The sequence below is a fragment of the Oryx dammah genome, unplaced genomic scaffold, assembly GCF_014754425.2.
Source record: "Oryx dammah isolate SB20612 unplaced genomic scaffold, SCBI_Odam_1.1 HiC_scaffold_26, whole genome shotgun sequence".
Taxonomy (NCBI): domain Eukaryota; kingdom Metazoa; phylum Chordata; class Mammalia; order Artiodactyla; family Bovidae; genus Oryx; species Oryx dammah.
In genome coordinates, this window is record NW_024070210.1 from 49,972,886 (window position 1) to 49,999,358 (window position 26,473).

At 47.3% G+C, this 26,473-nt stretch overlaps 1 protein-coding gene across 3 annotated transcripts in view; it reads left to right on the top strand.

Moving 5' to 3' along the window:
- The first annotated feature begins 4,391 nt into the window (after positions 1 to 4,391).
- Positions 4,392 to 26,473, top strand: part of LOC120853037 (myocardial zonula adherens protein) — a 116,657-nt gene continuing 94,575 nt past the window's right edge. For 2 of the 3 annotated variants that reach the window (XM_040226614.1, XM_040226615.1), the window contains exons 1-2: positions 4,423 to 4,521; positions 18,217 to 18,303. In XM_040226614.1, the coding sequence (XP_040082548.1) occupies positions 4,456 to 4,521; positions 18,217 to 18,303 (153 nt within the window). In that variant the 5' untranslated portion in view covers positions 4,423 to 4,455. Of the gene's footprint in view, positions 4,522 to 18,216; positions 18,304 to 26,473 lie in introns of all 3 variants that reach the window. The other variant, XM_040226613.1, reaches the window with a different exon arrangement.

Here is a 26,473-nt window from a genome sequence, read left to right on the forward strand (position 1 = left end):
TGCTGGATAAGTGTGTCCCATCAGAGCTCCTCAGCTAAAGATGCCGATAAAGAGTTTGGAGAGAGCTCAGAAGAGAGCATCGCAGATAATTCAGAAAACAGTTGTTCAGTCGCTAAGTCATGTCTGACTCTTTGTGACCCCATGGACACACCAGGCTTCCCTGTCCATCACTATCTCCCAGAGCTTGCTCAAATTGATGTCCACTGAGTCAGTGATGCCATCCAACCATCTCACTCTCTGTTGCCTCCTTCTCTTCCTGCTATCAATCCTTCCCAGCATCAGGGCCTTTTTTCAGTGTGTCAGCTCTTTGCATCAGGTGGCCAAAGTATTGGCGCTTCAGCCCTTCCAATGAATATTCATTCATTGGAATCAAATCCAGTGTTGATTTACTTTAGGATTGACTGGTTTGACCTCCTTGCAGTCCAAGGAACTGTCAATAGTCTTATCCAACATCACAGTTCAAAAGCATCAATTTTGGGGCACTCAGCCTTCTTTATGGTTCAACTCTCACATCCGTACACGACTACTGGAAAAACCATGTGCTTAATCACTCAGTCTTGTCTGACTTTTTGTGACCCCGTGAACAGTAGCCCTCCAGGCTCCTCTGTCCATGGGGATTTTCCAGGCAAGACTATTGGAGTGGTTTGCCATGCCTTTCTCCAGGGAAGCTTTCCAACCCAGGGATCGAACCCAGGTCTCCCGCATTGCAGGTGGATTCTTTACTGTCTGAGCCACCAGGGAAGCCCTGGAAAAACCATAGCTCTGACTATACAGACCTCTGTTGACAAAGTGATGTCTCTGCTTTTTACTACTTTGTCTACGTCTGTCACCACTTTCCTCTCTTTATTTTCATGGCTGCAGTCACTGTCCACAGTGATTTTGGAGCCCAAGGAAAGAAAATGTCCACTCTTTCCATTTCCCCCCATCTATTTGCCAGGAAGTGACGGAACCAGTTACCATGATCTTAGTTTTTTGAACTCTTTCACTCTCATCAAGAGGCTCTTTAGTTCCTCTTCGCTTTCTGCCATTAGGTTGGTACCATCTGCATTTCTGAGGTTGCTGATATTTCTCCTGGCAATCTTGATTCCAGTGTGTGATTCATCCAGCCTGGCATTTCTCATGATGTACTCTGCATATAAGTTAAATAAGCAGGGTGACAATATGCAGCCTTGACATACTCAGAAAGCAGAGGCTGAAGGAAATGAGAGAGTGATTGATTTCAAGAGTGACTGATCCAGTGAGTGATTTCAAGAAAATGACAGGTGTGTTTATGCAGACATCTAAAATTTTCTACAGACCTGTGCGTCAGCAGAGAAATTTAGGACAGGTTTTAGTCATGTGGCTATTACTGTGGATGGGAAGGTGTGGCAGCTAAGAGTTGTGTTATAGTGTCTGTTGCTTCCAGTCCAGTGGCACTCCTCCGTCACCAGTGCTCAGGGAGGGCCCAGAGGAGGCTGGACCAGTGCTGAAAGGGAGCAAGCTGACCGTCTGCACCAGAGCCTCTGTCCCGTCCTCACCCCTCACTCCCGACACCTTCTGGCTGGGCAGAAGTCCTAGTTCCTGGACTGTGATTTCATTTTGGACTTCTCCCTTCTCTGCCAGCTCCACCTTTTCATTGGTTGCTCAGTCCCTACCTGTCTTCCTATTAATATTTTCCTCCCCCTCCTCCTTTCCCACTTTGGGCTTTCCATTCCCCTCTCTTGCAGTTCCTTAGGGGTTGGCCTGGCATGGAGTGGCCGTAGCATAAGCCAGAGCCTGGCATCTGCCCACCCACAGCCCCTGCAGCCCTTAGTGACAGCCGGTATGGGGAACTTTCCTGGCTGGGACAGTCCTGGGGACAATCCTGGGCCTCTGGCTGCTTCAGCTGACAAACTGCTTGGAGACTCTCACCTCCATTAGAAGCTGGATTAGAAAGGAGCTTAGTCTTACTTCTGCTTGACTATGAGTGAGCTGAAGGATTGCTCTGTAATATCTTTTTTTCCCCCCTATTTCTTTATGTGGCTGCACTGCATGACTTGTGAGATATTATTTCCCAGGTCAGGGGTTGAACCCAGATCTCAGCTATGAAAATACCAAGTCCTAACCACTAGACCACCAGGGAACCCCCTGTAATATCATTTCTTCATTCATCCAACATTTGCCGTGCACTTGCAACATACCAATTACTCTGTAATATTTCTTCACTCAGTCAGTGTTCATTGCACACTTACTACATGCCAGTTACTCTGTAATATCATTTCTTCACCCATTCATTATTTATTGTGCATTTACTACGTGCCAATTACTGTTCTAGGCACCAGACAGGCTTGGATGTAAGCAAGATCAAGTTTCCACCAAGAGGTCACGAGTGAATCCGAAGTCTGCTGCTTTTGTAATGAACTATAATGCAGTACAAAAAGTATTAACAATGTGAAAAAGACTTGGGTAGATGGAGGAGAAATGAATCCTTCGTCCCAAATGTTGACTCCATCTTGAGCGATCACTTGGGTGGTTGCCATAATATAAATAAACACTGATGCCAGGTTACCTTGGGTCCGTTTGAACAGCAGCCCATTTCCTTTTTCCTCGAGGCAACATAACAACATTCACTAGTCTCTTTCTCCTAAGGTAATCATGCAGCTACCTCTAACCCATATTGACTTTCAACAGCCATATTTTGACCACTTCTTTTGGTTTATTTTTTTATTTTTATTTTTTATCAACATTGACCACTTTTTATTGGAAGGCAGACCCATCTTTTAGACTCTTTTTTAGAAGGGTGGGTGGATAGAAGGATGCAGGAAGGGTGTAGTAAAAAAAAAGTGGGGGGGGGGGCTGGAGTTAGAAGACTACAGGTCTAATCCCAGCTATTCACCATTTAACCTAATACCCCTAGGTCTCAGTTCCCTCATTAGCAAAATGGAGCTGATAATAGTATCCATGCTTTTGGTTATGGTGAGATTTTGATGAGAAAAGGCATATGCAGCAGGGAGAATGCAGACAGAGCTGGGGTGATGATGATGATAGAGATGGTAAAGCACAGGCTGTGTGACATTGGGAAAGCCTGTGTAACATCAGTTAGATTCTCTGGTCTCAGTCTCCTCATCTGCAGAAGGAGCAAATCTTACAGGAGCATTTGGAATTTTGTTCAGCAACGTTTCTTATATTCCTTGAGTGTCTTCTGTGTTGGTGCCACACTGGGAATTCAGACTAGGGTGAGTCTTGACCCTCACCCTCTGGAAGCTCACCACTGGGAAGGAGACAGACACACATATTGATGACTGTAAAGAAGACATGGTCTCAAAAAGCATTGAGATTCACGAGTGTAAGTGTTCAGGGCAGGAGGGTCCTGGAGAGCTTGGTAGGAAGGGAGGGTTTGGGCTTTAAAGCAGCAGCAGCCGCAGCAGGAGCAGCAGCAGCAGCAGCAGGAGCAGCAGCAGCAGCAGCAGAAATGGAAAGTCTTCCCCTATTGAGATACATTTGTCCTCAGGATAAATGCCAAACTCTTCAACTAAGCACACCAGGTTCTTCATGATTTGGCCCAGTGCCCTTCTGCGCTCTTCTATCATTTGCCCCTTGCACTGTGGTATTTTCAGTTTCTAAAAATTCTACCAAACCTTCTCGTGCCTTTTGCCATCTTTCCACGCAGTTTGTTTTGGCCTGTAATTCCCTCCTCTCTATGCTAGGGGGCAGCAGAGAGGACAAGCAAGGCACTAGGCTTAGACTGTGGAGTCCATCACAGCTTTGCCACTTTCCAGGCAGTGGGACATCGGCTCTGTTACTTAATCTCTCGGTGAGTCAGCGTCCTCATCTGCAAAATGGGAATAGTGCCTATTCAAAGGGTGGTTGTGAGGATTAAATGAGTTAATAGTACATGCAAAGTACTTCCCAGTCAGGGTCGCAGTAACTATTAAACAAACATGAGCAGGTGTAATGAACACTCTATCCCTGGCTTGCTTCTGCGTGTATTTCAGGTCTTAGGTTAGTCATCACATCCTCTGGGGAGACTTTTCCTACACAGGCTGATTCCTAAGGCCACATTGCGAGCTCCTGTGTGTATCATCTTTTCTACCAAAGCACCGACACCTGTCATTTCTCAGTATCCCCACCAGATTGCAAACTCCACAGGATAGGGGATTGGTGGATTGGTAGATTGTGTTGAGTGCTGGGAGGCACTCATGGTAGGCACTCAGTCCTGTCCTAAGACTGACCCTGGGAGGACGCAGAACCGTGGGGGAAGGTTGGTGACCAGCTTCTGCTGGGTCTGCGCTCTCCTGAGAAAATGCAGCCTGACAGGTTGGGCGAGTACGCGGGCCCCGCCCCGGCTCCGCCCCTCGGCCCGGCCTCTGCCCCGCCCCGGCCCTGCCCCGCCGGCGCTCGTGGCCTGCGCGGTTCCCGCCCTCCCCGCCTCCCGCCGGCTTATTACACCCGGGAGCAGCGCCGCGCCGAACCCGCCACCGACGCCGCTGCTGCGGGATGCTGCGCTCCACGTCCACGGTCACCCTGCTCTCGGGCAGCAGCTCCGGGGCTCCCAGCAGGAGGGTGAGTAGCTAAGATTGGGAGCTGCTGCTGTCCCACTTCCCCGTCCAGCTAGCCCCACTTGGGGTTCTGGGGATGGAGACGCGCGAAACCGGTCCCTCGGCCCGACACTCCACCTGGACTCAGTTTTAGGTTCTGTCCCAGCTCCGCGAGCAAGCCCCTTCTTTTCTATGCCCCAGAGGCACCCCATGGGCTCGAAAGGGGACTTGGGGGACTTTCTGGAATCCCCAGAGATTTCCTCTCCCTTCCTGCCTCCTCTAGCAAGCCAAGTGTATTGGTGGCACCGTTTTAGAAAAAGCACGGGGAACTTTCTGCGTTATCCCTCTCTGGAGACTCAAAGGTGATGAATGCCTTTAACCAAACTTTCCACCTTCCAGAGAGGAAAAGAAAGGGCCACTTCTCACCATTGGTGATAGAATAACGCCGATTTGGAGTGGTCTTAACTAAGGTAGGCTTCATTTTACAAAGGAGGATTAGTAGCTGGCCACCCAGTAGCTGGGTTGTGGGACCTGGCTTTATCCAAGGTGCTTTCTTCTTTCTGATCTAAATATTAGCACAGTGGGCACCATCTCCGCCTAGGCTGCCCTTTTTTTTTTTTTTTTTTTTTTTTAGGCTGCCCTTTGGAAGTGCTACTTCTTTGCCATCTTTGTTGCATCTTTTCTCATTGCCCCAGGTGCTCCATGAAAGAATCGCCAGCCACATCTTTCCCATTTTGTATCTCTCTCAAGACTGGTACCTCAGAGTACACTGCCAGGGCCTTGGTTTGTGCCTTTTTTGTTGTTGTTCAGTCGCTCAGTCATATCCGACTCTTTTCGACCCCATGCTTCCCTGTCCTTCATTATCTCCCAGAGCTTGCCCTAACTCAGGTCCATTGAGCCGGTGATGCCATCCAACCATCTCATCCTCTGTTGTTCCCTTCTCCTCCTGCTTTCTATCTTTCCCAGCATCAAGGACTTTTCCAGTGAGTCAGCTCTTTGCATCAGGTGGCCAAAGCATTGGAGCTTCAGCTTCAGCATCAGTCCTTCCAATGAATATTCAGGGCTGATTTCCTTTAGGGTGGACGGGTTTGATCTCCTTGTGCCTTGTAGTTTCATCTGTTCACTATGATATTCAGTACTCATCACCTCAGTGTGTCTTTTCCGTGCTTGAAACTTCTCTAATCTATTTCCCTGTGTCTGTCTGTCTGCTTAGTTGTCTGTGACTCTTTGCAGCTCCATGGACTGTAGCCCATCAGGTTCCTTTGCTCATGGAATTTTCCAGGCAAGAATACTGGAATAGGTTGCCATTTCCTACTCCAGGGGATCTTCCTGACCCAGGGATTGAACTCGCATCTCTTGTGTCTCCTGCACTGGCAGACAGATTCTTTACCATAAGCACCACCTAGCTCAAACAGTAAAGAATCCACCCTGCAATGCAGGAGACCACTTGCATGCAGGAGACGTGGGTTCGATTCTTGGGTTGGGAAGATCCCCTGGAAAAGGAAATGGCTCCTCACCCCAGTATTCTTGCCCAGGAAATCCCCTGGACAGGGGAGCCTGGCGGGTTACAGTCCACAGTGTTGCAAGGGTTGGACACGACTAAGCGACTAAACCACACCAACTTATTTCCCCTATGTTTGGCTAAACAGGTGGCTAAGTCCAAGCCAGGGGCCCCTTTGATACTCCTGTCTGTTTTTTAGTCTTATAGATGTGCTCGTTTCATTTTACATACCTCACTCAAATGACTAGCAGTCGTCTTCAGTGCTGTTTTTCTTTGGCTCCAGAAGGACTCTGTGTTACTCCTGGGTCTGGGCCAAGTGATAGGTTTAGATGTGTGTGAACACCAGACATTTAGGGTTGACGGAAGCCAATTGTCGGCTTCGTAAAGCAAGATTCCCGTTAGGTCCAAGTGGTTTCTAACCACAGTCCTAGCCTTACACCAGGATGGGTATTTGTCTTTTTTTCTGTGGAAATCCTTCTCAGTTGGTACATAATTATGATTGAGACAGATTGAAGTCACTGCAAAGCCAGCCCTGAGCTTGGACAGGATCCTGTGTGGGACCAGATTGCCAGATTGTGTGAAATTCTCTAGGTCCCCTTCCAGAGTGGGTACTCGTTGAGTGGCTAGAGTGATATGGGTGGATGCAAATGTGATTAGTATAGGAAATAACCTTTCTGAAGATTTTTTTCTCAAATATTTACTTTCAAGTATTTCTTTAGCTATACGTTCTGTGGTGTCTGATGGAATGAACACACACTTGAGAAGGCTTTGCCCTTTGAGTAACACATCTGAAATACTTTGGTCTGAAGTGGTCAGTGCCCTGAATCAGACCGTGTAAGGCTACTACTTTGAGCACGTGGGTACTTGCTCTGCAAAGAAGATAACTAAAGATTTCCTTGTGATTTCCAACTCTGTTCAGAATTTGCAAATGGCACTGGTACTGTGTGTGTTTATGGAAACTGTGATCTCTGATTGATTAATTGATTTTTAAACAATGTTTATAGACCTTCTGTGTGATGAAGGGTTAGATATTAGGGTCCACTCTCCCTGTGGGTATAGACATTTGTCCCAGACTACCATCATACAGAGTGATGGTTGTAACAGTAGGGTAGAGTGTTGACAGGTTGCATGGAAGCTAAAAGGAAAGGTTCTTCTTGAGGCTTCTGAGGAAGGCCTCCCTCTGCAGCAGACATTTGTGTTTAGTCTTGCAGGATGGAGCGAGACTTTGTAAGGCGAGTGACAATCATTGAGATACTGAAAAAAGGAAGTATCATTTCTTCTAAATGGAACTCTTGGCATATACTGTTTAACAGTGATGTATTGGACCTGCTTTAGGGCAAAACACTTATTTTTTTGGATAAACCAGGATAGGATGTCTTAAAAATAAAGTTGTAGACCAAACAAGTGAAAAGTGTACCCTAAATTGAAAGTTTTTCAGTAAACTCTATCTTGTTTTGTCTTTCCTCTCTGATATGCCACAAGCGATGGCCTTGTGCAGTAAAACGTTAGCCATTAAAATAACATTTCTGTTTCATCCCAAGAGCTTACCAAATTAGGGACTGCTGGGGAACCGGGATGTGTCCAGCCAGGCCTTCAGGCCAACCAGAAATGGTGGTGACAGCTGATACTGAGCAGGGAGCTCTCTGAGTCAGCTGCCCAGGGTGGCGCAGCCAGACCAGACTGTCACTAGTTATCCTTTGTTTAATAGCTGCCACCTACAATTTGTACCTCCTTCTTATCTGAAATCTCTCAAGGGAAAAAAAAAAAACAAAAACCAAACAGATGGGACAGTAATGTCTGTCAGCTGATAAACCTCTGAGAGGCATTTATGGATGCCAATCAACAGGGGTTGTAAAGTTAAAAAAAAATCTGCCTTCATACCTGTTGTGCACTAAAAATAGTTTTATCTATGGCAACAGCAGGAAGATAAATTGGCAGGAGCATAACCATAGATAGACTGATGACCTTGGAGAACAGGAGAAAATGTTTTAAAAAATATTGACATTGCTTTGTGATTTTGAAAGGAATTTTGTAAATGCAGTTAATCATGCTGAGTGAAGCTTTGCAGTGGAAGGGCAGTTGTGTGGCCAGGGTGTGTGCTTTAAGGGGAAGGCATTTTTGCTTGGTGCAGCCAAATATTACTGGTTTAGCTGTTTGGTGTGGAGAAGGCAACGGCAACCCACTCCAGTACTCTTGCCTGGAAAATCCCATGGATGGAGGAGCCTGGTGGGCTGCAGTCCATGGGGTTGCGAAGTTGGACACGACTGAGCGACTTCACTTTCACTTTTCACTTTCATGCACTGGAGAAGGAAATGGCAACCCACTCCAGTGTTCTTGCCTGGAGAATCCCAGGGACGGGGGAGCCTGGTGGACTGCCGTCTATGGGGTCGCACAGAGTCGGACATGACTGAAGTGACTTAGCAGCAGCAGTAGCTGTTTGGTGAGGGTGGTGTGAGATGATAGACTTGTCAAGGGTTCCCCCAGCATCACACTGTGTTGATGATAGGAGACTGTTGACTGGTGTTATTGGTGTCATGGCCCCTCCATGGCACATTAAAAAATGAAACCAAATCCAGGAAGGCCAGAGGGCAAGGACTGTCTCCTGGCCTGCTTTTGCCAGTAATTTTTGTATTTGGCAGAGTCTTCCTCTGTTAAAAACTGGAATGGGCTGGCCAGTCATCACTTCCTCACTCAGGCAGTACTCTCCTGGGTCCCATTTCTGTCTGATTGACTCAAAGAATTCTCCTTAGCTGGCCAGTGAATGGATCAGACAGGTGTTTACCTCACTTCCTTTTCCTTTCACAGAAACATCTGTGAGCATAGCTTCCATATTGTCCTACTGGGCTCTGAGGAAGGGACGCAGAGCATTGTGGGAACTCAGCGTCTGGTGGAAGGAAGCTGGCTGCAGCCATCCCCAGGGAGGGGGTTGGCAGGGCGCCTGCAGTACCCAGAAGACTGGCTGGCTGCTCCCCCGGGCCCTCCTGAGCCCAGTTGAGGAGTTTTAGAACTTGGTGTCCCCAGGATTCAGCCAAAGACCCTCTGCCACTCAGAACTAATAGTTATATGCTCAGAAAAAAAAGGGTCCTGACTTCTCTGCTTTGGTTCTCCCATCTCACTGTGTCAGATGTAGGATGAAGGGACCTGAGTTCTGAGGAGTCTTAAGGAAATCTGAGATCCGGAGGCTGGTGTTACCACTGAGCTTCTGGTCACTTATGAAACCTTTTCATATCAGCCTCAAAAATTGTAGAGCTGAATACAGGGAGTTGTGGGTCCTGGGCCAACTGACTAGAGACTGTGCTGAAATGTTTTGATTTAAAATACTTTCAGCAATTATGTGCCTTACTCCTTGTTTCTGCGGTCGTGTCTCTCAGCCAAAAACAGTCCCCATCTCACCCGGCACACAGGATAGTAACACAGAAGTGTTAGCCTCTTTTCCCTCCTTAGATAAGTGATATTTCCTGAATACCAGTCACACTGTTGACTGTTCTTTGTCTTTTAAGGCCAGTGTGTCTCTCTAAAATGCAGAATCCAGCTACCTAACTCTTCTGCTTTCAGAGCCCCTTCGGTATTGCCAGGAACAAGTACAACCCCCTAATTTAGCACCCAGGGCCTTCTGATCTGGCCTTTGCCCTCCCCGCCCCCTCCTCACGAATACTCTTTGCAGATGTACCAAATTGCTTGCTGTTCCCCAAGATTTTGATGCTGTTCCTCACCTCTGCCATTTTTCATGCCTCTTTTCTGATGAAGGGTCAGCTCCTCTGGGAAGCTTGCCTGAACCCCCTCTTCTGTATTCCCCTAGAGGCTTGTGACCCTCATCATTGCTCCTACCTATGATTAACTACTAGAGGAGAAGGTTTAAGGACCCTCCCTTCCCAGGCCTGGTGTAATAGGTGCTTAGAAAGAAGAATGTCCCCAGGGTCCTCAAACAGCCATACTTGACACTGAATTGGCAAATGGGAAAACAGGAAGAGAAGCTTGGGATGAAGCCAGCCCATGACCTCTGGCCCACCTGGGCAGGAAGCAGGTGCCCTGTGGATGGGAGTGTCAGCCTGGGTGAGTAGCTTGACAGCTCTGGGAAGGCCTCCAAATAGTCCAGGTGCTATTGTACTGTTGAAGTTTCATTCCTTTGGTTAGGTCAGTGGTTCAACTCTGGTTACGCATGGAATACCGAGAAGCTTAAAATTCTCCACCTTAGGCCCCACCCCAGGCCGTCTAGATGAGAACCTCGGAAAGTAGAGAACGGCATCAGCATTGTTTAGGAAGCTTCCTCGAGTGATTCTATGCGGCCAAGGATCAGAACTCCTCCTTCTGGGGCTGCTCTCTCAGACGGTGTTCTTGGACATGCAGGCAATCCTGGGTCCATGTTCTGGAAGGTCCCTTTGGCTTTTTCGAAAGGCACGATGGAGATGGGGGCAGGATGGGAGAGTCCTAACATGCTGGGACTCTGGTGTCTTTGTGTGCATTCATTGACCTGCGATTTCTCTTTGGGTCTTGGCTTTTGGGGCACATGGTGAGCCTGGTACGGAAGAGCCAGCTAGAACAAGAGGGAAAAATCACTGTCCTCCTACTTAGGAATTTGGAATTTTGTCCAGAATCAGCCGTGGCAGGAAAGTGGGTGCCAGGACACTTTACACCACCTGGAAGAAGTATCTAAGTATGGAGATCAGGGTGGGCCAGTCTGACCCCACAGTCAGACCTAGCCCTTGGCCTGTTTTGTATACTCTGAGCCAAGAATGGTTTTACAGGGCCTGCATACCCTCAATATTTGCTATCTGGCCCTTTACAGAAAAAGTGTACCTCACCCTGATGTAGATGGTCAGGCCTGCAAGCTCAGGGTCAAAGCAATGCTTAAGAGTCCCCTCTCCAGACGGGGCGGGCCCTGTTGCACCTGCCTGTCCCAGAGACTTTAATGCTTGTGCTGAGCAGAGACCGACCTCCCAGCCACAGCCACAGTGGCCACACCGTCTGCTGTTAGGTGGAGCTGAGCGGGGACCCACGGTCACAGAGTGGACCGCGCCCTAGGGAAATGTAAATGCACTTGGCTCATTTCCGTGGGGAAATCCATGTTTGTAAACTGGTGAGCAAACCCAGCACCTCCCTGGGTCATCTTCTCCACCCCTTTTTATTTGAGATGGGCAGCCTGGATACTGAAGCTGAGAGCATGAGGGTACCTGGATGGCAGAGTCCCTGCTAGACAGGGACCAGCCCTCTGCCTCCACAGAATGGGTCAGAAACAAGTCCCCAGAGGCCTGCTTAGCTCCCAGGCGCCCTGATTGCAGACAAGGGCTCGGCTGTAGATCTTCTTGTGGAGGAGGCTTGAATGCTTGCTGCCCTTCCCCTGCTGTCCTGTGGGGATTGCCTTGAAGAAAGTGGAAGGCCCTCTGGGGAGTGTCAGGCACAATCTCCTTACTGTGTTTTAGTTCAACCTAGAAAGAAGCCCACACTGACATTTACTGAGCAAGGGCCTATTACATGTTGATCCTAGGCTGAGTGCTGTAAGGGCTCCACAAGCAGTTAGGTACAAAGCCTGCTTGGGAACCCTATTTCTCCCCTTCCAGTCCATGCTGTAGGGTGTGGAACATAATAGGAGGTACTTGATAATTGCTGTTGAATCACTGAACTCAGGTTTGAGCAATAGTCCTTTCCTCTAGAAATTTGAGTGGCTCCCCGACGTCTTCCATTAGAGGCCTTGCTTCGCTATCAGGCATTTGTAGGATGTTCAGAGTTTGGCCCCTACTTGTGTGGCCATTTTCTTCTCCCAGTATTGCTCAGGCTGCAGGCCCATTTACCATTCTCAGAACTTGCCCTGTTTGTGTCTTTGGCCCGTCTGGAATGAATGCCTCGTGGCTCAGAGGGTATAGTGCCTGCCTGCAATGCAGGAGACCTGGGTTTGATCCCTGGGTCGGGAAGATTCCCTGGAGAAGGAAATGGCAACCCACTCCAGTATTGTTGCCTGGAGAATCCCTTGGACAGAGGAGCCTGATGGGCTACAGTCCATGGGGTTGCAAATAGACACAATTGAGTGACTTCACTTCTTCACTTCATTCTGACGATGGATTCTCCCAACATCACTGACCTGGGAAGTCCTTTCTGTCCTTCCATATGCGGTTCACATGTTGTCTCTAGAACCCTTCTGATATACTCCACCTCCTTTAGACGACTGTTTTCCTCCTTAAATTCCCAGGGTAAAAAAGATGATTTACTGAATGCTTCTTATGTGCTAGAAACTATTCTAAGCCCTTTTCATGTAGTAGTTTATTAAAGTTTAGCCACAGGGACTGGTCCAGTGATTAAGACTCCATCCTTCTACTGCAGAGGGCATGAGTTAGATCTTTGGTTGGGGAACTAAGATCCTTCATGCTACTCAGTGTGGCCAAAAAAAAAAAAATCCTTGCAAAAATCCCAAGAGAGTTGTTTCTGCTCTATTGTTAACTGAGTTTTACAACTGAAGTAACTGAAACAATAAAGATGGAGTAGCTTTCCAAAGGTTTCACAGCTAGTAGGTGTCAGAATCAGAATTGGAACCCAGACGTGCAGTTCCATTTGCCTTAACCACACTTCCCTGTCTGCCCGGTATTGTATTGGTTGTGATACTGCCTTGTGTGGATATGTTTCTGGATTATGAGCCTTTTTGAGCAGGGCTCTTTTTTTTCCATATTGGTACCCTCATAGCCCTTAAGTGTTTTACAGGTAGTGGGTGCTCAGTACTTGCAGTACACTGAGTCCATCTTCTTGCTTTTGATCCACTGGAAGGGACCTTTGATTTTAAGGATGGCAGGTCCAGGACTAGTGTTCAGGGCAAATAAGATTCAGCTCCCCACAATGTTCAGAACACAAGGTGGAGCCAGCTGCTATGGGAACCCCTGGGACCAACTACCTTACCTGCCTCTCAGATACTGTCCAACCTGGGTTACTCAGGGTATTATGTACCTGAGTGTCAGGAAACCATGAAAGTGAGCATCATCAAATGCTCAGAGAGATAAGCCTTGATCTGCCTTGATCTTACCCAGTGGGAGATTTTCCCACGGGGAGATTCCTGAAAGTGAATGACTAATGGAGGAAAACTCAACAGGGTCAGCCTGTCATTCAGGGGTTACTTAGTACTTCTGTTAAGAAATTCAGAGCACCTTTTAGACCCGTGGGATGTTCTCTTTGCTGCTCCTGAAACAGTCCTGCGTGTCTAGGAAGGACTGAGGCCCTCCCCTGCCCCCGCCCCATCTGATATGTACTGTGCTGTGCAAAGTCGCTTCAGTCATGTCCAACACTTTGCGGCACTATGGACTATAGCCCGACAGGCTACTCTGTCCATGGGATTTTCCACATGAGTACTGGAGTGGGTTGCCATTTCCTCCTCCAGAGGATCTTCCTGACTCAGGGATGGAACCCATGTCTCCTGCGCTGGCAGAACTTTCCCTGTCTCTGATATAGTCCCTCTCAATCTTTATTATTGCTGTAACCGACTGTTAGTTGCTCCTGTCTGACTCTTTGTGACCCCATGAGATGTAGCCTGCCACGCTCCTCTGTCCATGGGATATCCCAGGAAAGAATACTGGAGTGGGTTGCCCTCTCTGACTACTAAGATATTTTAAAAATATTTATCTGTATTTATTTGTTTGACTGCACTCACTGGGTCTTTGTTGCAGCATGTGGGATCTTAGATCCTGTAAGCCTGTGGGACCTAGTTCTGTGACCAGGGATTGAACCTGGGCCCCTTGCATTGGGAGTGTGGGGTCTTAGCTACTGGACCACCAGGGAAGTCCCTACTATGTTTTTTATTTTAAAAATGTACACATACTTGGAACAGGTGCAGACATTGCAGAAATCCCACTTTGCAAAAGACCACCACCACCACCAGCAGGTAGTCATGTTTCCTTAAAGACATTTTTTCCCCCACAAATATATACAAATTATCAGAGTGTATTTTAAAAACAGGTTATTTTTTCCCAGCACTTGTCTTTTTTCACATGACAGTCCATTTGAGCATCTTACTAAGAAGGATCAGATCCTGTTCCAAGCTGGATTTAAATTGCATCTGTGCCATCAGTCCATTGTGGATCAGTGCTGATTACAGAATGTAAGCACCGCGTGTAGTCCATGCCCTCAGGTTTCCACAAAGGCCCTCCTAATGACAAGAGTAAACACACTGCACAGGGGTGGGTGGAGCCGCAAGCGCCTGGCGCACCTGCGGGTTAGCTTTGAAGTCAGATGTTTATTTTACGTTCTTGTTTTATTTGAATTCATTATCTATCACCAGGTAAAACTGATAGTTTAGAGAAATGCATTCTCTTTAGCCTGTGAATTTGTGTTCCGTAGTGTAAATATAGCCTGAGGAGAGATGCAGAAAATGTGTTGAGGAAAATCAGCATTTTGGGTGGACAGATAAAGAACTGTCTCCATCGGGGGGAGGGGCTTCTCAGTTTTGAGTGATTGGAGTCATGGAGTCCCTTCTGGACCTTGTCTTTTCTTCCGGTTTTCAGTTTATTCAAAAAATGATTGCCATTAGGGATTACTCCTCTAGGGCAATCAGCCTATAAAGCTATCAGTTGTTATACTAATTCCCTCTAGATCCATTGGCCAAATTATTTTTATCATGGAAAGCAGAGCCAGAAAGCCAAGTCAGCCTATATCATTTTGGAGCTTGTAGGCTGATGACATTATTTAGATAAAAATAAAAATATCTAACAGTGATAGAAGCTTACTATGTGCCAGAATCTTCATTTACCTGTATTTTACCCTTGAGATTCAGAGAAATCAAATAGCTTCCTCATAGTCAGCACAGCCTAGTAGGTGTTGGAAACTGTGAATATGTGTGTACACCTGTGCAAGTGTGTATCTCTGTGTGGACATGTGTGTGTGTGGTACAGGGTATGGTACAAGAGAAAAGTACTTCCTTTTCTCTGCAAAACTCTGCTGTGGATCGGATCTGGCCTACCAGAGTTGATTATTGAGCATCACAGACTTGGATTACCTGCCTGGTGTGAGTTACATTTTGATGTTCATGCAAATGCCCACTGGTTTCAACCAGCCCAAGTGGCTTGAACTCAAAGGATTACCTCTTTCTGGAGATCCTCGGATTCCCGTCAGCACTATTTGTCAGCTGAGAGAGCTGTGTGCCGGAATGGCTTGGTTTCTCTATGACCAGCATGACTGGCAATGAGCTTTGAAGGTTCGTGCAAAGTTGGCCATGTAAGAGGGAGTGATATTGCTGCGGGTCAGGTCACGTCTCTCCCTGGGGTCACTCGAGCCGGAACTTGCCCAGAGAAGAGTGAGATGGAGAAGGATCTCGAAACCAAATCTTGTGGCTGAGAGGACTGGATTGTTTAGTGCAGAAGAAAGGACATTCAGGGTGATGAAGAGCAAAGGGAATTCTGCTACAGTCCCTGGGGGTACCCTGGGTCTGTTAGGTAGGAGGTCTGAGGAAGCACTGTTTAAGTCCGTTATCAGGAAGTTAGAGGTGTCAGGTAGCAAAATGAGGTGCCTCAGAGGAAGGCAGTGGTGAGAGTGGAAGTGCTAATGTGTGTTCCCAATGGGCTCTCACCTTTACGGGGGAAATGTTACCCTCAGGCTGGGTGTCCATCTGCCAGGTACATTGTTGGGTGAGGAGGTCCCTTCATAGGCTGGCAGGTTGGATGTCAAAGGTCTTTTACAATCGGATCCAACTGTGGGCTTCTTAGATGCAGGGTGCTTTTCTCAGAGGCTGCCCTGTGGACCAGTGCATAACTGTGACTGCAGACCAGGTTGGGGGGTATATATTAGTTTACTGGAGTTGCTGTAAAAAAAAAAAAAAAAAGTACAAGTCAAGTGACTTAAACAACAGCAACATATTTTCTCCTGATTCTGGAGATTGGAAGTCCAAAGTCAAGGTGTCGACAGGATTGGTTCCTTCTGAGAGCAGTGAGGGCGGAATCTGTTTCAGGCCCATCTCCTTTGTTTGCTTACATGGTGCACTCCCTGTATGCATGTGTGTCTCCCAATTTTCCCTTTATTTAAGGACACCAGTCATTGGGATTAGGACCTACCCTAATGACCTCATTTTACAAACTGGAAAATTCTTAGAGATGAGAGTGCCAGACCACCATACCTTTCTCCTGAGAAACTTGTATGCAGATCAAGAAGCAGCAGTTAGAACTGTACATGGAACAACGGGCTGGTTTCAAATTGGGAAGGGAGTAAGTCAAGGCTGTATATTGTCACCGTGCTTATTTGACTTACATCATGTGAAAGTACATGTATCAAAGTACATCATGTGAAAAGCCGGGCTGGATGAATCACAAGCTGGAATCAAGATTGCAGGGTGAAATATCAACAACCTTAGTTAGATATACAGATGATACCACCCTAATGGGAAAAAGTGAAGAGGAACTAGAGAGTCTTTTGATGAATGTGAAAGAGGAGAGTGAAAGAGCTGGCTTAAAACTCAGCATTCAAAACACTAAGATCATGGCATTTGGTCCCATCACTTTACGGCAATTAGAAGGGGAAAATGTGGAAACAGTGACAGATTTTCTTTTCTTGGGCTTCAAAATCACTGTAGATGGTGACTGCAGCCAGAAAATTAAGATGATTGCTCCTGGGAAGACAAGCTATAAAAAATCTAGCCAGCGTATTAAAAAGTAGAGACATTATTTTGCCAACAAAGGTCCAAAGGTCCATATAGTCAAAGCTCCATTTTTTCATTACTGTGTACACATGTGAGAGTTGGGTCATAAAGAAGGCTGAGCACTGAAGAATTGATGCTTTTGAACTGTGGTGTTGGAGAAGACTCTTGAGAGTCCCTTGGACTGCAAGGAGATCCAACCAGTCAATCATAAAGGAAATCAATCCTGAGTATTCATTGAAAGGACTGATGCTGAAGCTGAAGCTCCAATACTTTGGCCACCTGATGCAAAGAGCTAACTTATTGGAAAAGACCCTGTTGCTGGGAAAGATTCAACGCAAAAGGAGAAGAAGGTGGCAGAGGATGAGATAGTTTGATTGCATCACCTACTCAATGGACATGAATTAGAGCAAATTCCAAGAGATGATGGAGGAGAGTGGGGCCTGGTATGCTGCAGTCCATGGTGTTGCAAAAAGTCAGACATGACTTAGCGGCTGAACAACAAGCACCGCTATAAAGACTCTATTTTCAAAAAAAGTCACATTCTGAGGTACTAGGAGTTAGGACTCCTATGTATACATTGTAGGGGGACAGAATTGCACCCATAACAGGGACAGGCTATGCTCTCATGAGTGTGTGGGGCTGCGGGCTGGGCGCTCTGGGTGCTGCTTTGAATCTCTGTTTTTTTCCTTTGGTGGTGTTTTTTAATGGTAGGATAAAAAGCAACACATTTTCCACTTCTCTCCAGAATATATCACAGTAGGATCAGGCTGTGATAATAGGGTGAAATAAACATCATGTGGCATTAAGTACATTGTCACTGTTGTGTGACCATCACCACCATCCATCATCTTTTCAAACTGAAGCTCCATATTACTAAAGAATAACTCAGTCCTTGGCAACCAGCATTCTTCTCTCTGTCTCTGTGAATTTGACCATCCTGGGGACCCTGTGTAAGTGGAACCATACAGGTTTGTCTTTTCATGACTGCCTTATTTCACTTAGCATCATGTCCTCAAGGTTGCTCCATGTCATAGCATGTGTCAGAAGTTTTGCTCCTTTATACGGCTGTGTAAATATTCTGTTCTATGTATATACACATTTTATTTACCTACTCATCCATTGATGGACATTTGGGATGTTTCCACCTTTCACCTATTGTGAATAATGCTGCTGTGGACATGGATATATAGACTTAACATTTTTTTGTGTGATTAAACATGTACATGTCTGTTATAGGAAAATTCGACATAGAGTCAAGTAGAAAGCCCTTTCCCACCCCTCCACCACTGTGTAAAGCTTGGCCTCTACCCCTCTAGCTGTATTTTGAAATCAGATCATTCTGTACTGTAATGGAACGTGAGCCATTTAAAAAAATGTTTGAATTCTATGAAGCTATTCAGTAGTTTGCTAAAGAAGGAAAGCATAAAACAAACAGGGAGGTGGTGAGTGCCTGTGATGGGCCTGGCGGAAGCTGGTCTTTCCCCAGCATCCCCTGTGTGATTTGTGCCATCATTCCCATTGCTAAGGAGGCGACGGAGGCTCCGAGAAACCCCAGGTGATCTGGCTCCTTCTGCCCCGCATGCAGGTTTATAACTGGTCTCTCCTCTCTTCTCTCCCAGGCAAATGTCTGCAGACTACGGCTGACTGTGCCTCCTGAGAACCCGGTGCCTGAGCCGAGTGAAAAGAAGGTTGAAAGAAGAGAGCAGGTAAGCCATCTCTGAGGCGAAGTCTTGACCAGTTTGTTGCTGTTTTATGCTGTGCGGCATGTGGGATCTCGGTTGCTTGACCAGAGTTTGAACCCTTGCCCCCTGCAGTGAAGCACAGAGTCTTACCCACTGGGCTGCCAGGGAAGTCCCTCCCCTCTTTGTACCCTTTTATTTGAACCCCTTCCCCTGCTGTCCTCCATCCAGGCTGTTCACAGAGCCTGCGTGTCAGCAGCTGTGTGATGAAAGGCCCCCCACCCACCATCTTCCCAGAAGTCTGGCTGCTCGGCCTGGCCGGCGGGGTGGCCTCGGGACCCTGCTGTCGCTTCTAGGTGAATGCCGGCTGTGTGTTGCCTTGCAACTCTAGGGGCGCTGGCTTTGGTGACAGGTGTGGTGGCAGGGGACGGGTTTTTCCTGAAAGAGCCCGACCAGTTGAGTCAAAGGGCCTATTGTGAGCTGCGGCCGGGCCTGAGCCTTTCTCTGTGGCCGGAGCCAGAGGCCCAGCTCTTGGGATGGGGCTGCTGCCTGGAGAGGAGTGGCCCCAAAGCAGCTCTGGCAAGGGCACCCGGCTGCGGGGAGGAGGAGCCGAGCAGGCCTTTTTGTGCCAGCTGCTGTGCTAAGTGCTGGGCTGCAGAGATAAGTCTGACCTTGGCCTTGCCTTGAGGAGCTGACAGATTTTCAGGTGAGACAGACATATAAATAAACCAAGCTGCCGTGATAGTTCGAGTGTGAGGATCCTGAAGTGTAAGCAGGGCTCTGGGAACATGGAGGATCGGGCTGTATCAAAGGACCCAAAAGCCTGTTTGAAAGGGCTCTCACTGCTAAAAATGGAAACATTTCAAAATCAAAAGAATTAATGACAATGATGAATTATGACACATTAAATAATAAAAAAACCCCTCATGGGTTTATAGTAATAGATTATAAAAGGGACAGCTCTTTTTTTTTTTTAATATAACATCAGCTGATAAATTTAGATAATTTCTTGTTTTGTAACCCCCATGCCAGGTCATCAATGAATGTAAAAACTAGTTGGTGAAAGATTACCTGGAGCAGTATATTGATGTGGGCTCAGAGTATGACCTCACTGATCACTTACAGGCTCTAGAGGCACAGTGCCACAGTATGGCAGCCAGTGGTTCTACCAGGAGATCTGATTCGGCTTTGCCAGGACTGGGCAGCCTGGTATTCTGTGACTTCTGGTATGATGCAGTTAAGAAATAAATAATTGTTACCTGTAATATTCATGCCAAACTTGTGTAACTGAATCTAGTAATAAGGAGACAGAAAAATCCAAAATGTGGGATTGTCTATAAAAAAATTAGCCAGACTCCCTTAATAGATTTAACGTTATTAAAAAAAAAAAGAATCTATTGGAGATAAAAGAGATGAGAGAGACTTAACATTATTATAATGAATTAAACGTTGATTAAATCCTGGGTCCCATATATATATATATATATATATATATATATATGTATGTATCTTTTGCTACATCTTCCCTGGTGGCTCAGAGGTTAAAGCATCTACCTCCAATGCGGGTGACCCAGGAGCGATCGCTGGGTTGGGAAGATTCCCTGGAGAAGGAAATGGTAACCCACCCCAGTATTCTTGCCTGGAGAATCTTTTGATACAATATCAAGTTGTACAATTTTGAACATAAACCCATATATTACATATTATTAAAAAATGGTACTTTTCTTACTCATGATAATGGTACATTGGTAATATATCTTAACTGTTCTTTTGGCTTCTCTTTATCTTTGAACATTTTCCAAAGAAAAAGTTTAGCGGTAAAAGCTCATAGGCAGAGAGAGTGGGAGTGGTCAGGCTTTGGCTGCTGAACCCCAGCCGATGACCAGGGGCCTGTGTTGCTGGAGGTGTAGGTCCCCTCTGCTCTCACTGGTCCCCTCTCTGTCCATCCTTTCAGAGCTGAGAGATTGGTCAGAGGAGTGGCCCTAGGCTGTGTCCAGAGGCTCACGGGCAGCTTAGCACATGGGGAGTCAGAATGACCACTTGCTGGAGAAGAGGCCCAGGCTGGGGCAGGTGACAGGACAAGGGCCCCAAATGCATGGTAGAGGCAGTGGGGAGTTGGGTCTGTCAGTGTTAGCTCTGAGCTGCACGCAGTGGGGAGTTGGGTCTGTCGGTGTTAGCTCTGAGCTGCACGCAGTGGGGAGTTGGGTCTGTTGGTGTTAGCTCTGAGCTGCACGCAGTGGGGAGTTGGGTCTGTTGGTGTTAGCTCTGAGCTGCACGCAGTGGGGAGTTGGGTCTGTTGGTGTTAGCTCTGAGCTGCACGCCTGGGAAGATGTTTGTGAGGGGCTTCTGCGTGCTAACACTGGGGTAGTAGGTGCTGTGAGGCACCGGAGGGCATGCTACTGCTCAAGAAGAGTCAAGTATTACCTAAGAAAGTGGCAATCTGTTCTATGTCACAGGCGTGTTGGTCTTCACGTTGTGTCCCGATTTGTCTGTTGACCTTGAACAGTGCTTTTCAAACTTTTAAAACCAGTTAGACCCTCTTTAAAAAAAAAAAATCAAAATGTCATCCTGAAGCCACATGTAATCCAGGTGAAAGTGGTGCTCATGGGGGCCGAAGTCCTCCCAGTTTCCCTGCACCCCAGGACCCTCCTGCCCAAGAACTCCTGGAGCACAGGGCAGAAACTCCAGGGAGAGACTGTGCCCAGATGCCAGACTCGGCAGACGAGGTGTGCAGCCTGCGTGCCAATCTCTGATGAATTGGTGACTCACTGCAGAAAAACGGGTAGAGAGGAGGAGGGTGGGGCTGGCTCTTACCCCAGACCCAAAGTCCTTGGGTGGTGGCAGCACTTGAAGGTCCTGGTGGTAACTGTGAGGCTGTTCTGGGTGATTCTGTCACCACTTCCTGGCCAGGTGCCTGGTCTTGAGTCACTGGGAGCCAGAGGTGAGCACCAGCGAGGAGGTCCTGGGGCTGCTAGCCCCCCTGATGTCCTTCAGTGTGGCTGCCCCTCTCTGTGACATTGTATGTAGTCCACAAAATTGCAGGATACCAAGAACACTGGAGAGGTGACTTCTTCCTTTGGTTCCTTTGTCTGTGGTGTGACAGCTGGGGGACTGAAGCTCGCTCAGATAAAGAGGCTGTGAACGGCCTGATGGGATGCTGATGAAGCGGAACTTCTCAGAGGATTTCCGGGGCCCTGTTAGAGCTGCAGCCCACTGAAGGCAGAGCTGGATCTTGTTCTTTTTCACAGTCAGGGAAGATGCACAGCGTTGTTTTTTTTGTTTGTTTTTTTTTGGCTATGCTGGGTCTTCGTTGCTGTGCCTGCTTTTCTCTGTTTGTGGCAAGTAGGGGCTACTCTCCAGTTGCAGTGTGCAGGCTTCTCATCACAGTGCTTCTCTTGTTGGGGAGCATGGGTTCTAGAGCTTTTGGGCTTCAGCAGCTGCAGCACGTGGGCTCTAGAGCACAGGCTCAGTAGAGTTGTGGCCCATGGGCTTAGTTGTCTTGCGGCATGTGGAATCTTCCCGGATCAGGTATCGAATCCACATCTCCTGCATTGACAGGTGGATTCTTTACTGCTGAACCACCAGGTAAGCCCTGCATAATGTCTTTTGAGGGAGCTATGGGGCAGTTGGCTGCACAGAAGCACCACTGCTAGCTGGGCCATTCTGTCTACTGGCCCCAAATCATTAGGGAGAGGAATTACTCACAGGGCAGTGGTGGAAGGGTGTGGCAGGTGGTTCAGGTTGCCCAGCTTCATGATGGGGTGTTTAGAGGCTTCTGGAGGCAATGACAACAGAGGCGGCGTCTTTCTCTGGAGTCATGGGTTCCTCAGGCGGGTGTGGAGGGCTTCCTGCTCCCGAGGCAGATGCTGGGGCGCCTGTTCCTCTTAATCTTTCTCGAATGGAACATCCCATCTGCCCCAAACCTGCTTTCCCCAGTCCACCAGATGACTCCCAGACACTTTGTTCCTCTGCTGCTAGTTTCCTCATCTTTCAAGTAGGCACATGAAAGCCTGGTTGCAAAGAGTAACTGAGTTGGAGTATGCAAAGGTTCCCCAACTGCGTCTGGCCTGTAATACTGATTAGAGAAAAGTGAAAAGTGAAAGTCGCTCAGTCATGTCCAACTCTTTGTGACCCCATGGACTGTAGCCCACCAGGCTCCTCTGTCCATGGGATTCTCCAGGCAAGAGTACTGGAGTGGGGTGCAATTCCTTTCTCCAGGGAATCCTCCCGACCCAGGGATCAAACCCATGTCTCCCTCAGAGCAGGTGGATTCTTTACTGTCTGAGCCACAGGGGAAGCCCACTGACTAGAGAGGCGAGGGTTAAATGTCAGATGCTTCCCCTTGACTGTCAAACCCAGTGGCCCTGGTTCTTCACCTTTCTCCCCAGGCACTGGGAGAAGTCATTCTCCTTTCTGAAATTGCCCATCCTGCGTCTCCTCCCTCTTGGGCTGTGCCTGCTGCATCTTTTCGGATAGTATGTCCTCCTCTGAGCATCCCTCTGCCAATACACCTGGGCCTGGCTTCTTCTCTGCACAGACCTTGCCTCAGAGAACTCTTCTTTGGTGATGATACCACCTCATATGCCAACCTTGCTCTCCCAAGCCCTGTCCTACTGTGGCCATGCTGGTGTTCAGTGTTCTTTACATGGTGTTTCTTTTATGTACAGATATTTTATTGCTGTTTTACCATTATTTTTGTATTTAAAAATATGAAATCCAGTCTATGGCCATACCACCCGAACATGCCCGTTCTTGTCTAAAAGTATGAAATCTGGATCATTGGTGTGCACAGATATGGGTGGCTCAGTGGTAAAGAATCTGCCTGAGTGTAGGAGACATGGATTCGATCCCTGAGTCAGGAAGATTCCCTGTAGTAGGAAATGGCAACTCCAGTATTCTTGCCTGGGAAATCCCACGGACAGAAGAGCCTGGTGGGCTACAGTCTATAGGGTCCAAAGAATCGGATGTGATTGAGCACCCATACACATCCCATTTTATAGTTGAGGAAACTGAAGCACAAAGAGATTAAGTAACTTGCTTGAAGTGATACAGCCCTAATCTGTGGGGTCTCAAGGAGTCAGGCACAACTAAACACACACGCAGATAACCAGGAAGTTATCTTGATTGGAACATAGGTAACGCACTTAGACAATGTTCTGACCCTGTGAGAACAAAGCGCCTCACGCATCTCAATGCCCATTTCCTGATGGCCAGTGAGAACGAGTGTCTTCTCTTATTTTTTCCTCATATGTGTCCCTTTCAGAGCCATGTACTTCGAGGGGACTGATGGCGTCATCTTGGAAATGAGGCAGAGATGTTAAGGCCGCCACGAGGAGGGTGTGTGGGTTCGAGGGGAGGGAATCGAGAGGCAGTTCTCTGCACCCAACTCCCTATACCTCTGGGAGTCTGACGCCCCCTTCCCTTCTTTCCTCCTCCTCTTTCTAGTCCAACCTTCTCTTTTCCAGAATAATTCATTTTTACTGGAACCTTCTTCCTCAAATAACCTACCTGATTAAGTCCTGGTTTTGGCCCTCTGACATAAAATGGCAAATGATGACAAAGGGTAGAAGATGATAAGTTGATGCCTCTCCCTTTATTTCAATATTTATGTGTTTACCTGGCTGCACCAGGTAAATAGTTGCAGGATCTTCGGTCGTCACTCTTTATTTGCAACGTGTGGGCTCTTAGTTACAGCATGTGGGATCAAACCCAGGCCCCCTGCATTGGGAGCGCAGAGTCTTAGCCACTGGACCACCAGGGAAGTCCTTTCTTCTTTGAAATAAGATAGCTATATTTGATTATTGTAAGGAAATAAATGTCAAAATGTCAGTAGTGTGCATTGGTTCACTTGTTGGTTCCATTGTTGCACTGCTGGTTGGACTGTAGGACTCAGACCCTGCAGCCAGTTCCTCTTGCATGACCACTTGGCCCATTGGTCTGCCCTCACCAGACAGGTTTACTTATCATCTCGCAACCCCATGACATCTGCTTCCTCTTTAGAATCCTTGCTAAGTCTCTAGCCTGTGCCTGGAGCCTCTCCCCAGCTGTCTCTCAGTTTATCCAAGTCTTCTCATCCTCAAAGGCGCCACCAAAGGCCTGCTTCCCTGAGACCCTCCTGCCTGCCTGTGCTTGGGTGATTATTCCCTCTCTTAAGCATCAGGACACCCGGGCAGCCCTCTCCCTTAGCACGTAGCCATCTGCTGCTAAGTACTTCACATATGTACACATACGTATTCTTGCCAAGTCTGATACAACATGTACATATGTGTGTGTGTGTGTGTTAGTTGCTCAGTCGTGTCCAACTCTTTGTGATTCCCATGGACTATAGCCCTCCAGACTCCTCTATACATGGGATTTCCCAGGCAAGAATACTGGAGTGGGTAGCCATTCCCTTCTCCAGGGGATCTTCCCAACCCAGGATTGAACCCAGGTCTCCTGCATTGCAGGCGGATCCTTTCCCATCTGAGCCACCAGAGAAGCCCTGTGTACCTATATACACACACATAAAATGTGCAGTCTTTTAATTTTGTCTCCCAGACCCTAGATCTCTGCCTTGCATGTAGTTGGTGCTTAGTGAGTGACTGGCTTGTGGTGATTCAGTTTTGTATTCGTTTCCTTGGCCTGCCGTAAAATGTACCACAAACTGAGGGGGCTTAACCAACGGAAATCTAGTGTCACAGTTTTGGAGACCAGAAGTCCAGGATCAAGGTGTCAGCAGGGCCCTGCTGTCTCTGAGAGCTCCAGGGAGGCAGCCATCCTTGGCTTTTTCAGCTTTCGGAGGCTCTTGGCAATCCGTGGCTATGGCAGCATCACTCCAGCTTTACCTGGTGTTCTCCTGTGTGAATATGTCTCTGGATCCAAATTGTCCTCTTTTTACAAGGACACTAGTCATATTGGATTAGCTCTTACTCTCATCACCTCTTATTAACTTGTCCCTGTCCCCAAATAGGGTCCAATTCTGAGGTTCTGGGGAGAAAGACTCCAACATGCTCTCTATTTGCAGAACACAGTTCAACCCATGATAAGTTTCTTTGTGAACTATTATCACCTTAAATTGTATTAACAACTCGGGTGAATGAGCGATGAACTTTTATTTACATATTAAAATTCGTTAATTATAGGTAAGAGGAAATGCTGATTGGGTTGTAGACACACATTTCATGTTGAGGAATTGACCTGTTTGCTAAATTGTTGAACATTAAAGTTGGTAGTAAATAATTTTGAAATTAAACCCCTGTCATTTTCAAAGAACTTTGTGAATGTGTATACATTTATATTCCTATCCAAATCTGTATGGAGTATATTTTTATAGAGACATAGACATACACACACACAAATAAGAAACCAAATCAACACCCCCTTTATCACGTTGTATCAGGGTCTCACTGTATAGTTGAATTTTAGAGAATACTGTCTGAGCTCTGCCGATTCTCAGTCTGTGCAGTGGTGAAGTTTTTCCCAGTTGACTAAGTAGCTTGAAGTAGACAATATTTTGAATAGCTAACATCCCACTGTCATAGATATCCTTGGAGTGATGTATGTTTCTAAAGAAGCTGTTTTTCTGTAAACCTTGGAGAACCCTGACTGAGAGAGAGCAGATACATGTGTATGTATGAAAAGTCGGGGGCTTTCATAGTCCAGTAAAATGGTTAAAAGGAAACCTTCGCCGTTTGGTTTTATAGTCTTCCAAGTCTTTAAAGCCTAAAAGCCCCGGATGAATAGGCCTGCTGAGTTCTTGTCCTTGGTGTGACTGTTTATACAATATCCCGGCACTGCCGTGATTCAGATGCGGCTGGGGCCTCCCTGGTGATAGTGTGTAGGACTCTCTGTGCCTCTCAGAGATAGCAGCCCCTGGAAGGGCAGAGAGTCCTGGGTTCTGGTGCTGGCGGCCTGACCACTCAAGGTCATGGGCAGGCCACTCAAGTCATCTCCAGGGGCCTCAATTTCCTCTTCTGGCAAGGGAAATGTTAGCCTGGAGCAGCTTTTTTCTAAATTTCTTTAGTTCTGGGACTCTCTATTCAAATAAATATGAATGACAGTGCCATCTGTAGAACAGTGAAGGTGCAGTGACTGGTTTAATAGAAGGTCAGGGCTCAATGGCTGCCCCAGCAGTGTGCCCGCCCCCACCTCATCAGACACTGAGGAGAGATGGGAGACCATGTAAAAACTGCTGCCACAACTCTTCCATTTTCCTAAC